At 39.4% G+C, this 14,364-nt stretch overlaps 1 protein-coding gene across 1 annotated transcript in view; it reads right to left on the bottom strand.

The window, feature by feature from the left end:
• The window catches only part of inpp4ab (inositol polyphosphate-4-phosphatase type I Ab), a 92,209-nt gene that overhangs the window by 11,847 nt on the left and 65,998 nt on the right, over window positions 1-14,364 (bottom strand). The window contains 6 exon segments of the mRNA XM_036569822.1: window positions 1,525-1,679; window positions 6,401-6,513; window positions 7,063-7,160; window positions 9,126-9,393; window positions 10,674-10,797; window positions 12,771-12,943. Coding sequence (XP_036425715.1) covers window positions 1,525-1,679; window positions 6,401-6,513; window positions 7,063-7,160; window positions 9,126-9,393; window positions 10,674-10,797; window positions 12,771-12,943 — 931 coding nt within the window.

Below are 14,364 nucleotides of genomic sequence, written 5' to 3'. Positions count from 1 at the left end.
TTGTCGATTTTTCTTTTTTTCTCATAACTCTCTGATCGGAGTGGAAAAACCTCCGTTTGGAGGGCCATGTAGCCCTAACACTTCGCCCTACCCCTCTACCTCAACAAAAATTGGGACACCCTACCCCTAGACATGAATGCACAAAACGGAGGGCTAAGGGCTAAGTGGTAGAGGCAAGGGGTGAAATGGGATTGGGCCTAAGTGGTAAAAGTGGCTGGAGTGCTCCTTTAAGCCTGTCCAATAAGAAGACAGGGACATTAAACAGTTTAGGCTTCAGTTATCCAGTTCACTGAGAAATCCTGCTTTGTGAAATAAGCCCCGGGTCACATACGCAGCCTGCACAGCAAAACAATCCCTTTTCTTGTCTCCTTTCCTCCATTCCCCATTATCTCACAGCTCAAATAACTGTGTGAAGGTTATTCGTTCACACTTCAGAGAGGAGGCAAGAAGGAGAGAGGTTTGGGACAAAGCCATTCAACTCAAACACTTAAATATGGCAATATGTGTCTGGCAAGCAGTGAAACAGCTGCAGCTATGCTGCTTCCTAAATCCCTGTTCAGTCATACTGAAGTGCTTTCGTCTTACATCTACTGGCTTAACTTATGCTTCTGTCCCTTTAGCAAGCACAAGGCAGGAGAGCAGGTAGAGGGTGATGGAGAGGGAGGATGAGGACGGGCGGCAGAGGAAAACAAATGTAACTGACCAAAAAGAGCAACCGTGACAATGAGAATGAAAACAGCATCAGCAAACATTCTGCAAAATGTGGCAAAACAGACACAGGCAGAGAACGGAGCAGGATAAACAAGAGGATGAAGTGCTGAGGACAAGTGCTAACTTCAGAGAGAGAGTGAGAGAGAGAGAGAGAGAGAGAGAGAGAATGTAGGAAATAAAGAAGGAGTGAAAGACAGAGAGTGGGCAAGATTAACAAACAAATATGGGGAAAAAGGCAAGAAAAAAATAATGGATATAGAAATAACCAAAGTAGAAGAAAAAAGGAACAAATGATTAAAGAAAGGAAGGATGGAGGGATGAAAGAAAGAAAGAAAGAAAGAATGAAAGAAAGAAAGAAAGAAGGAAAGAAAGAAAGAGTGAAAGTGACTGAAAAAAGAGATGAAAAAAGATGGCAATAAATGAAGAAATGGATAAATAAAAAAATAAAAAGAAAATGAAAGAAAGACAAAAATAACAAAAGAAATGTAGAAAGAAAGAGAGAAAAAGAAAGGAATGAAAGGGATGACAAAGAAAGATTAGGGGTGAAGGAAAAAAGATATAACAGGAAGGAGAGAAGAAAGAAAAGAATGAATGAAGGAAGGAAAAATAAATAAATAAATAAATAAATAATACAAAATAAATAAGAGAGAGAGAGAGAGAGAGAGAGAGAGAGAGAGAGACAGACAGAGAGAGAGAGAGAAAAAGAGCGAGAGAGCCTCCTGTAGTTGGCACTGTGTCAGCACTGAGGCCGGGTTTATTAGAGAGCATGTTTATTTATTTATTGATGGTCAGCAGTGGTGTTTGCGTTTTTACCTGCGCATGCAGTCCAGGGCCTGAGTGAAGACCTGCGGGGCCATGCCGTGCTCGTGCTGCAGGATCAGACACTGCTCCAGCGTGACCGACATGGCCGTGCGGTCCTTTGCACTCTTACAGCTGGTGAAGCGAACTCCATTCAGCCGTCGACAGATCTGAAGACCAGAGGAGACGAGAGGAACTCAATTAACTCACATATAATATGGTATAATACAGGAAACAACATACAGGAATATTAAAGAAACTGTTCAGCTGTAAGAACAAAGTTAGGGTTCCTCTACTAGTCTAAATGCAGGTGATCTGCTAAGACATGCTTGGTGTCTGAAGTTTGGTTTGTCTTTAGTTTTACATTAGACCTATGAGACGAATGTATCTAACAAGTAGGGGGAGCTCACAGCCCACCAATTAGCATCTTACAAACCATATGTCTAAATCACAAACTTGCCTTAAACTGTACTCCTGCATTATAACCCTTAAAATCCCAGGCTTATTACATGCTGAGGTTTATTATTCAGTAACTACAGGCACTTCAATGCAAACTGGCTGAGCTATTCTTATGTTATAGAAGTGTATAATAAAACCAGTGGGCCTTGACCATTTAAGGGGTTAAACTCTGCCAAGTATTGTAGTAAAACAAAAGGGTTAAGATCTTGAAATGTCCAGCAGAAAACTGTCATTTTTTCTCATGGCATCTATGTTGACTTAGCCAAGTGAGCACTTCCACTGGTGACGACTTCAGGAGCTGAACTGAAGACCTCACATGTTCATTTAACTACCAATACAATAAGAAAGTGACAGTGGAGTCAATCACATTTAATTTGAACTGGGTAGGATCAATTTTGTAAGGAAAAAATTGTGACCCTAGGCCTTCTGGAAGTCCCAGATACATCACTGACTGTGAGTGTGAGCGGCAGTTTAACCAGGACTCTGTGCCAGAGCTCTTCACTGAAAAACTGACTCCAAAATCGCATCACACAAGGTCAAATGAATATTAATGTCATTACAATCAGACAAATTGGACGTCTTTCTACAAGTGTCAAATGTCTTTTTTAATCTAGAATGGCCAAAATATGTTCATGTGCAGCAGCGCTAGCTTAGCTCTAACATACTATTTAAAATGCCATTGTGGGCTAGCAGATATTAGCATTATCGTAAAGCAGTTTATAGCCCAAAGTGTATGCCTACTCCTAATAGTCACGGTTTTGCCTGAAGAACATATATCACATAGCTAAAAACAATGTTATGGGTAGTGATGGATAGTTTAGGCCATTTTGCTGGCTTAGCCACATTTAAAGCTGTTGTAAAATACTTGTTATGAAACAATTCTGTTCCTAAAATGCGGCGCTGCACTAGAAGTTGCAGTGAAATGCTCGATATACACCCAACTAAAGCCTTGGGTTCACTACACGACTGAAGAGGTTATATCAGACAGGTTTTTCCATATTTTTGGGTGACTGAACGATTAGGGATCACACACACTACTCAACTTTCCAGCTGCTGCTGAACCAAACAGAACTCACTGAACTCACTGAACCCACTGAACTCGCACAAACTCATGCGAACCCTTGCGTTCTCCTGTTACTAGGGGACGCAAATAAACAAACGTGCAGCTGCTGCTGTTGTTTTCTCTTCTGTTTGCACTGACACAGTAAAGAAGCAGCAGGTAAACATGTTTAAGTGAGGATCATTGATTTAAAAATGTGATCAGTGTGGTATTTTTTAGAGTCTTAAATGTACCTAAACTCGACTGTGCCTTAAACTCAGCTCATTAAAAAGTTTCACTCCACATGTGAGAGACTTTTCGCCATTTTTTTTGTTTACTTGCTGTATTTTCTTCTTTTGCGTAGCTCAGTTTTCACTGGTTGTTGCAGGAATTCGTTCAAATTGAGTCGTTTTCCAGTTTACACTAGATTTCACTCAGAGTTGGGTTGAAAAAATTAGACGTTTGATAAACTCTGACTGGTCTGAAACGTGATCAGGAGGCTGCAAATCTGAGTCTGCGCCCCTCAAACATGACTCGATTCTCTCTCCAACCGTCGACTCTGACTGACCCAAACATCTGCAGACTAGAGCTGACCAGCTCAGACTCAGCCAGACTGAGAATCGGGGCTAAAATCAGGGCAAAAGTCATGTAGTGTAACCCCGACTCACATGGACCAACGAATGTACAGATGAAGGACTCAGTTTTCTTGAAACTATCCCAGACATGCGAAAAGGGACATACAACACAGTTAGCTTTTGTGCTACATAAGACTGGAAATCGCATGCAGGCACTAATGGAAAGTAGTATTGTGATCGTGTTGGAAAAAAAAACTTATCAAATGAAGGTTTTTGTATTAAACACTGTTATAGTATGATATGCTCATTATGATATGCTCATTATGATATGCTCATTATGATATGACAAAAGTTAAAACGTTTATGAAATGCCTGGAGTATGTAATGAAGGGCGACTGTACATTCTTGTCCTCCTTTCGGTAGTCCTTGGTTACTTGGCAACAATTACATAATCTAAAGGAAACAAAATTTCTTGATGGAATAATTGTTCATTTTGATTATTATTAATAATAGCAAATTATTAAAAGTTGTGTATTTTATCATATTTTATGTTGTCCATTTTATAAAAGCAATAAGCCACTTAATGCCCTGTGTTTCAGTGATTCTATCATGGGTAACGGGGGGTTTAGGCACACCAGTTAATGTCACGCCTATCAACACAATTACCTGAGATAAAATCACTGTAACGCACAGCTGGATTTAATCTGCAGTTAAAAACCACTGTGCTTTTCACGGAACGATCTCTGACGGTTGGCAACCATTTCCTACTGTTAACGAATGACATTATTTGTTGGAAGAACAACTGATTGTAGTAACTAATAGAATTATTTATTAAACATTTGTAGTTTTTGATCAGACTGTATTTTGCAGCTGTTTTATAAAGTCAAGCCACTCAAGGCTTTGCATTGAGTCTAACTGCTTTAGTAACAGCCAATTTCTGGCCATTTTTGTGCATTTTTATAGATTACATAGTAATAAAAGGGCATGAAACTCCATTACATTGAGAATTGTTACATTAGACTCAGAGGTTCAGGGAACTGCATAAAGCTGATTCTTCTTCAAACTACTTAAATCTAATCAGGTGCCCAGCCTGCACTATTAGAAACCTGGGTGAGTATTTATAACAGATGCAGATTATAAGAGCAATAAGTGAAGACACTGCTGTCTGATATGAGTACTGCAGAGTTTCAGTTCTTATTAATATGAGAAACAACACACAAGACGTTCATGTGACTAAGACTGAGATCTCAGATCTGAAGTGATTTTAAAATGTGGAGAGAAACACAGTCTCAGTCTCGATCTTAGGCAGAGAGGCCTGCGCACTGCCCACGTTATACCTAGTGATCTGAGCTCTGTGTAAAATCAGGCTGTGTCAAGAGATGAGAAGATGAATCTAGTTACATAACTTATGATAACAGAAGGCCAACAAAGAATAAACAGTGGTATAACAGCTGTGTAAACAGCTGTTCTGACAGCTGGCTAGTTAATGCAGCTGTTTACAGCAATGTTAAGATTTGAGAAACTCGTTTTTGAAACTGACAAAATAAAACTGGCAACCTTAACTTAAGATCTGACAGGTCAAAACAAGATTTTTCACAAATTCGTATCACAGAAGTAAATCTTATCTTGATTTAGGAATCTCATCTTACAGCATCTTATCTCAAGCTCTCAAGAAATCTTAACTAACTCAACTGAAGTCGACAATCAACTGTCATGTCTGTTACCTAGCAACCAACCATAAGTGCACAGCTGAAACATAACGTAAACACGTAAACAAAGTAATCAAGCTAGTTAGCCAGGCAGCTAACATTAGCTACCATTACTGATGTAAAAAGGTCAAACATAACTAAAGCACGATAACCTAAAAGTTAAGTATATTGATTCAGCGCTTTGTGCTGTTTATCAGAGCGTCGCCGCTCTCAGTTTCAGTTTCAGTTTCCCAAACGCTTTAGCCGAGCGCGCTGTTATTCCTCCTAATAAACAGACACACGTTCAGCTCTGTCTCTTTATTCACCACCATCATTGTAATATTATATCATCAACATTAACACACGAAGGTAATTAGAGGGGGCGGTGGAGATCGAGTCTGCAGCGTCTGGGGTTTTGAAACACTGTTAGGTAAAACCCTCACAAGTCAAAGCACCGTTTTCAGTGTAGATAAATGTAGCGTCATTATGCTGGTTATAGTGAACTGTGCTGCCTGACACTGCATAAAACAATAGAAACAAACGGTTAAAACAGAAGTTAAGACGCTCTGGGGTTTATCTTAAAGTTAGGACAGTATTTAGGATTAGGATTAGGTCTAGTTAGGATGTTTCTGTAATACTGTTTTCTGATCTGGAGCTAGGATGAGCTTGAACTTAAGAACTGTTGTTCTGTAATAGCTTCTGTCCTAAATTCAGTCCTAACTGAAGTTGTCATGGTGTCATTGGTGACTAAACAGATCAGATTTCAGACTTCAGAAGTTTCTGTAATACGGCACCTGATTTCCTTTTCAATCTCCCAGTAAACCTTCTGTTCTGTTTTCTTCTGTCCATCATTGCCATGAAATCAATAGTTTGAAATCAGCTGACATGATCATGTGATGCATTATCAACAATCTATTTTATGAAACTTGCTTCACAAAGCTGAGAAGCTTGCAAGTATTGTGGCCAAGTTTCAGATCTCAGATCTGAAGTCTTTTTAAAATGTGGAAACAAACACAGTCTCTTCTCGATCTTAGGCGGGGAGGCCTGCGCACTGCCCACACGAAGGATCCCAGATATGATCAGAGAGAAGGTCATAATGTGCTGAAAAATGTCTGAGTCACGCCGTCTACCTCTGCAGCCTGCCATAAGATGTCAACGTTCTTGTTTTTCCTGGCATGAACATTCTGGCCGAGGAACCGCAACAGCTCAGGGAGACATGTCTGACTACGAGAACGAGGGAGACCTAAAAAGGGGGGAGGGAGAGAGAGAGAGAGAATATCATTGTTATTATATACTCCATGAGGGAAGGATAAGTGTGCTGACAGGCAGTAATTCTTATTCATAACATGAATTACGCCTCTTAATATCTCTTGGTTTTAAGAGAGAGAGAGAGAAAGAGAGCAAGAGAGAGAGAGAGACAGAGAGAGAGAAAGAGAGCAAGAGAGAGAGAGAGACAGAGAGAGAGAGAAAGAGAGAGAGAGAGCGAGAGAGAGCGAGAGAGAGAGAGAAAGCAAGAGAGAGAGAGAAAGAGAGCAAGAGAGAGAGAGACAGAGAGAGAGAGAGAGAAAGAGAGAGAGAAAGAGAGCAAGAGAGAGAGAGACAGAGAGAGAGAGAGAGAGAGAGAAAGAGAGAGAGAAAGCGAGAGAGAGAGAGAGAGAGAGAGAGAGAGCGAGAGAGAGAGAGAGAGAAAGCGAGAGAGAGAGAGAGAGAGAGAGAGAGAGCGAGAGAGAGAGAGAGAGAGAGAGAGCGAGAGAGAGAGAGAGAGAGAGAGAGAGAGAGAGTGCTGACTCACAGTCCTCTGGTAAAACCTCCTTGAACTGCTCATAGTATGAATTCAGACGAGCCAGACTCTCAATGTTAATGAGCTCCTGAAGAGACGTGTCTCCAAACCTGCACACAGGTAAGATATACTTTTTGTCAGCTCATAGTATTTGTGCTTTTCTGCATTTCTGTGCATCACTGATTCGATGCAAAGTAAACACAGATGTCCAAACATAATACAGCATGTTTCTGCATTCATTGCTGTCATATTTAATTGTTACAACTCACTTAACTATTTGAAAAAATAGGCCCAAAATGACTTGAAATAAAACGTAAGGCTGGCACGGTGAATACATATATAATAAATATAGTACATGGCAGAGAGAACTTTCCCCCCTTACATAGGTCCCTCCTGTCTTTATATTTTGTGTATATATTTGTGTATATTTAATATACTTCAGTTGTATTTTTAGTTTTACTTTGTTTACTTTCTGTAGAGTGATTATCTGAGCCTCACCACAGGCATTTCCATGCATGAATGCCCTGATATGTTGTGCAAATGACAAATAAACTTGAAACTCTTATGCAACTAGATGCATGTGAGTTGCATGTTTCATAATTTCCATGCAACTTGACAGCTACACAATGCAACTAAAAAAACAAAGTTGCAAGCAACACATTCAGTTCCTCCACAATAGCTTATTTTCAATACTGTATCATTCTCGCTATAATATCATCTGTAAGGTGTTATTTATGTATTTGCAGCATTTTTATCAACTTCATATATTTTTTTCCAGTTGTCACTGCTGTCTAATATGAGTACTACAAAGTTTCAGTGCTTATTAACATGAGAAACAATACAGACGAAATTTATGTGACTAAGACTGAGATCTCAGATCTGAGGTCATTTTAAAATGTGGGAAGAAATCGTGTCATTCTCGATCAGGCAGCGTCAGGCAGAGAGGCAGAGTAGGCGGACTGCACAAGTTATACGTAGTGATGTTAGTGTAAAATTACGCTCCGTCAAGAGATGAGAAAATTAATCTAGCCACATAACTTATGATAACAGGTGTGTAAACAGCTGTTCTTGTTAGTTGGCTAGTTAATGCAGCTGTTTACAGAAATGTTAAGATTCGAGAAACGCGTTTTCGAAACTGAACCTCACAAAGTTAATCAGATTTCCTCTTCAATCGCCCAATAAACCATCTGTTCTGTTTTCTTATCTATTAATGTCAAATCAATCGTTTGAAATGATGTCGGTCGACATGATCATGTGATGCGTTATCATCAATTTGATTGTTTTATAAAACTTTCTTCACTCACAAAGCAGAGATGCTTGCAGCTGTTGTGGCTAAGTCTCGGATGAGTTGCAGGACACTTTACATTATGGAACTCAAGTGCAATTTAGGTTTATAGTGGGTTTCAAGCAACTAAAGTAGCACCATAGTGTCACTGCGTAAAGCCAGCCTTACATAAGCACACATTAAAGGGGTATTCCACCATTTTCTTCTAAATTTCTGCACAATTGATGTCATTCAAAGTGGTTTAATGCGAAATGCTCTATGAATTTTTCACAGCAGTGGCGATAGGAACCAGATGTCTTAAGCATTTAATGTATCTAAAAGCTCCCTTACAGAAAGTTATTGCATGAAATAGTTATGGAAATGCTGCCTGATGCCTTACGCATTGCTTTATTTTCATTTTGAGAAAAGATTTTGGCCTAAAACTTTAAAGCTTTGGCCTAAAATCTGTTCATGGTGGAGGGATACATGTACGGTGTTGTAAGGCACTATTTGCCACTATTTTACCGTTGCCGACATTACATATACAACTCAGAAGATACCTGTAGGTCACTGGCCATAATTTAGATGGCTATATTTGTGTTGTAGACATCTTTCCTCCTGGATTCCTTTCTCTACAATGAACCACTTCACATCAGAAAACACTGAATGACTTACTTTAGACATCAAATGATTTACTAATACTGAGTTTTTTTCCAAGTTTTACTACAGCAACAACATATGTTGTTATTCTGGCTTAGACTGTATAAGAACTGTATTTCTGAGAGGTGTGTTATTGTATTAGCGAACTCACTTCTCCGCAAGAGTCTGCTGTTCATTGATGCCAACATTGAAGAGGACGGGTTGCACGCGCAACAGCATGCCGTTCTGGATCTCCCGTGGCAACGCATCGAACATGCTCCCAGGTAAAGGGATGCGAACGTTAAAGCCGTCCCGGTTTCCGGTGATGACGGGCAGCATGTCCGGCGAGGAGGTAGAGATGGCCTGAGTCACTTTAAACGTCACGTTCCTCAAGTCCATTATCCCCACGCTCATGTCCTCCAGCATAGCCAGCTCTTCTCCTGCACACACAGAAATCAAACACAATCAAGGTACAAAATTGCAAATCCTGAGCTGACTCGAGTAGCCTACAGCTGTATTATGCGTACTGATTATACGTGAATACAAAGATGCTCATTTTTTTCCAATGATGCACGTCTCTGACCTAATACTGCATTATTTACAGGGCATGAAGAGAAAGTTAATCTATCTTATTGTAAATTTTACAAGAAGCATTAATTTCCTGCTAAATAAATGACCTGCACAGCTGTCAGGTTTCATGGTTTATTTAGGATCTGCTGCTTTAAGACTGACGTCTTTTACCTTTATGAAATCTCTTTTGCATAACAGAAACAGAAAATATCAGACTCAGCCACATAGTGCACTGTAGTGATTTGCATTCTGCCTCTTTCCAGCAAGTCAGATCAATAGTCTCAGTTCACCAAAAAGAACAGAGTCTTTTGGCTCCAAAATGCCTCTACTTCAACAGCATTAACACATTTTTAAATTAAAATTATTTGGAAAAGTTAACAACATTAATTAAAATTTTAAAAAGATTGTAATAAGATTGTTGTGAAGATCAGACTGTGATAGATCCCCGTTCTTTAAATAAAACAGGGTGGTCACTCCTAATGGAGGAATTTTGGGGAGGTCAGCCCCTTCTGGGAGGTTTCATCACTGCTCCAAGTGTTCTCCATTTGGAGATAATAGTTCCCACTGTGGAGTCCCAGAGCTCTGTAACTCTTTCCAGACTGATATACTGCAGTAACCTTCCTTCTTATCTCTTCTGGAATTACTTCCATAGTGTGCTGGAATGGTTCTATTTAAATGATGTTTAGATTCAGATGTTTAGGGCTGAGTGTGTCTGTTGAACTAAGTTTACTAAGGTAACTGGCTGATTGAGTAAATAAGGGGAAAATGACTTTTTCCACAGAAGACCAGGTGGTGTTGGATTTACATTTTGCTTGAAGATCTGAAACAATGAAGTGTGACAAATATGCAAATGCTTTTCCACAGCACTGTATAAGTATATTTGCCCACACATGTCCTGCCCTCACTTCTACGTGTGTGTGTGCGTTATTTAGTTTAGGGGACAATTACTCTTTCACATTAGTACATACACAACTTTTGTCTTTCAATAATAAAAACTACTGTGTTTCCTGCCTGTCTTCTGTTACATTTTGTATGAGAATCTGAAAACCATTTAGTGGGTGTGTATATATGTGTGTGTGTGTATATATATATATATATATATACATACACACACACAGAGTCTTCATGTCTTCAACATATGTGTGTTTACCATAGGTACTCAGCAGACTCTCAAACTGAGCAAGCAGTCCAATGGTGTATAGTTGCCTCAGGAAGCCGTCGTCACGGAGACAGTTCCTCAGTTTAATAATAAAGCCACAAATAAGAGCAGTCAGCTAGAGAGAGAGAGAGAGAGAGAGAGAGAGAGAGAGAGAGAGAGAGAGAGAGAGAGAGAGAGCAGGAAATACATAATATCATGATTATTGTTATTACTCTAACTACTATTACACAGTCGAGTCACATTATTATGACCACCAGCTAATGTCCAGAGTGACCCAATAAGGTCCTGGTAGGTTATCACAGACATGCTGAATGCAGTGCATCCCACAGCTGCTGGAGGTTGTGGGGAAGGATCCACAGAGTGAACACGATGATCGAGGTGGTCCCACAGCTGCTTAATTGGGTTCAAGTCTGGGGAATTAGGGCTCCAGGGTAGAACCTGGAAGTCTTGGTCATGCTCTTCCAACCAAAGTCGGACATTTCTAGCCGTGTGACGTGTCGCATCGTCTTGCTGGAAGATCCGCCCCAGGGAAGACAATCAGCATGTATGGGTGTTTGTGATCTGCAAGGATGGATTCGTACCCAAATCGGCTGAGAGTGCCTTCCACATGGATGAGTGGGCCCAGAGAAAGCCACGAAAACATTTCCCAGACCATAACGCTGCCAGCACCAGCTTGTGGACATGAAGTGGTCATAATAATTTGACTTGACTGTGTATTGCTGTTTGCAACAGTGGGAAAAAAGCACACCATTTCAAAACTTACTCCAGTTGTTAACCAAGACATGTTTGGTGCCCAAACTTTGCTTCTTTCATCTTGCAGTGGAGCTATGAGGCTAATGTAGCTTATAAGTAATGAGTAGCATTGTGCAAACTGCAAGCCTAAATCATCACATCTCAAACTATATACATATATATATATATATATATATATATAGTGAACATTTGTACTTTTTCACATTTTCAGATTGCTGCTAGTGTATTCTATGATTATTTAACTATTTTACTTATTTAATTTAATTTTGTGACACTATCTCACTATATCAGCAGATAATTTTGGTTGTTTCTAGCATATTTCTTAAAATAAGTAACATTACCTGCCAATACAGTGAGATACCCACCTAATAAAATTGCTTCAAACTAGTAAAAAATGTCTAAAACTAATTTCAATGATCTAAGAACAAACTTACAGCAATCTGAAAATGAGAAATAAGAATAAAATACACTCCTCAAAAGGTAAAAGATCCTTTCACCTGCCAAGTTATACTTATTGCAGTGTACGTTTTTACGTAGTCTCAAATAAACTTGCTATGTGATTCGACACTATGGCATACAGGTAAAACAGTATGTCACAGAGCTAACAGCAGTAATAGCAGCCGTCTGGATGCCTGGATTTTACGCGCATTTTAGTCCATTTTTAAAAATAACAGTACGTCATTCAGTGCCTGAAACCAGATAAGCTTCTACTGGAATACATGAGCTTCCATTACCTGTTAGCAGGAGTAGAAAAAGTACAGAGAAATTGTACTTAGATGAAAAAAGGTCAAAATCGTCGAAATGAATTCAAAGTGGAAGTGTGGAGCCAATAATGTACTTACTCTGAAAGTATTTGAAAGACATTGAAAAGAATATAAAAGTAAAAAGCAAATATTTTAATAAATATATTAAAAGTTTTCTTTGTTGGTGGTGTGTGATGCAATTGTGCGTGCATGGTGCAGAGACTAAAGCGGTGTTCCTTCCCTCAAACAAAGACCTGTGGGTACTTTCATTTTACACAGATATGAATTTGGTTAAATAAAAACAAGACATTCAAATGCACAAGAACTTTGATTTCAATGATACTCAAGTAAATTACAAATCTTCCAAAATAATACTTGTACAAAGTACAATCACCAAGTATTTTACAGCCCTGCTTGTTAGATACATCAGCCTCGCAGCTCCACTAAAGAAGCAAACAGCAAACAGCAAACAAAACAAATCAAGAACATTTGTGGATTTTTTGCAGAACTTTCGCTGTATTATTATTATTTTTATTATTATTATTATTATTATTATTATTAGTCATCTGGATTTGTGCATGTGTTTCCTCACTGTCTGGCAGAAGACCACGTCTCGGCGGTACTGCAGACTGAGGTCCATGGCGATGGTGGGCGCTCGGTCCTGCATCAGCAGAAACACCATCGACTTCTTGGCCTTATCGCTCATCATCGCCACACACTCCGTTAGCGTTGTCAGCAGTGGATACAGAGCCTCACTCCACTCACCTGACACATACACACACACACACACACACACACACACACACACACAGGTCATTTTAGTAGAATGTCAACCGCGCCATAGCTCAGTTTAGCAACAGAACACAAGAGGAAGTGTGTTATCACTAATAATGTGGTGATAACACACAACCTTGAGTGTTCAACTGCTTTTATATAACACTTCTGTAAAATAACTAAAAAGGAAGAGCAGAAAAGTCCTCAATATTAAAATCAAATATGCTTTAATCTTAATAATTCCTTCCGACAAAAACAATAGCATCCTTTTGTGTTATGAACAGCGCCGCAAAGTTTGTTTTTTATTGGACAAACCTACATTTTTATACCCCTGAAAGAAAAACTACAACCAAATATATTTCAAAAATGCCTGTGGTTCAATTATGCTGAACGTAATGTTTCAGAATCACTGTCATTAAACAAAAGAGTCATAAAACTGTCATAAAAGTCATAAAAACGATTCACATCAGGTTCCACTTAGCTTTTTCAATACTGGCCAGATTAACTTGAATGTTTCTTTGTTTCAGTGAGTCTGTAAAGCATTTCACAGCTTCCTGTTTGCTGAACTGTCGTTTGTTCGTTTCTGGCTAATTCTAGCATCTGTTTAGCTGACGAAGTTTATCTGGAAGCTGGAAGACGCTAATCAGCAGCTGAAAGATCAGCTGTAGGAGAAGGATGAAGTGATGCAGCAGGTAGAAAAGAAGCCAAACGCAGAATAGAGAAAGGTGAAGAAGGCAATCGAGGGGTCAAACGAGCTTCGTTCAAAAACAAGTACATGCTGGAGAGATACATGGCCTGATTCAGCAGAAGCTGGAGGAGCTGGAACATGAAAAGATCATAAGAGTTGATAAAGGAGAACGAAGATATCGTCCTCTCAGCGGTTCCTGTGGTGGCCATGTGGAAACAGAGGCTGCTGCAGGAGCTGAAGCAGAAGCGAGAGTACCCGAATGAGAATGTGAGCAAGAAAGAAATCCAAAAGGGAAAGAAATCCTGGTAAGACGGAAAAGAACTAACATGAAGTAATAATCCTAAATGGATTATTCCACCATTTACCACCTTCAAACTGCGGTGCCACAGTAAACACCTATATAAAAACAGTGAAGTATTCAGTATTCAACGTCCCAAACCCTGAACCCCACATTTCAACTTCTGAATTTTTTGTCTTTTTTCAGTTTTTTTTTTTTAAGTGAAGCTGAAAGATTTAGATGCATCATGAGTTTAATTTTTAAATAAAAAAAAACTTTATTCAGAAAATGCTGTACCATGTTTTCACGTCACTACTGAAACACAGGGTTTTAGTCTGTAGGTGGGGCCTTATTTTAGCCACGCCCCAGGATTTTAGAGCAGAAAGTCAGACTGCATCCCTGTCCCTCATGGCCACATGGCGAGCAGTTAGATCCCATTATTTTGAA

The sequence above is a fragment of the Colossoma macropomum genome, unplaced genomic scaffold, assembly GCF_904425465.1.
Source record: "Colossoma macropomum unplaced genomic scaffold, Colossoma_macropomum, whole genome shotgun sequence".
Taxonomy (NCBI): Eukaryota; Metazoa; Chordata; class Actinopteri; order Characiformes; family Serrasalmidae; genus Colossoma; species Colossoma macropomum.
Note: the sequence above shows the minus strand (reverse complement) of the source record. Positions and strands in the feature narration are given on the sequence as shown.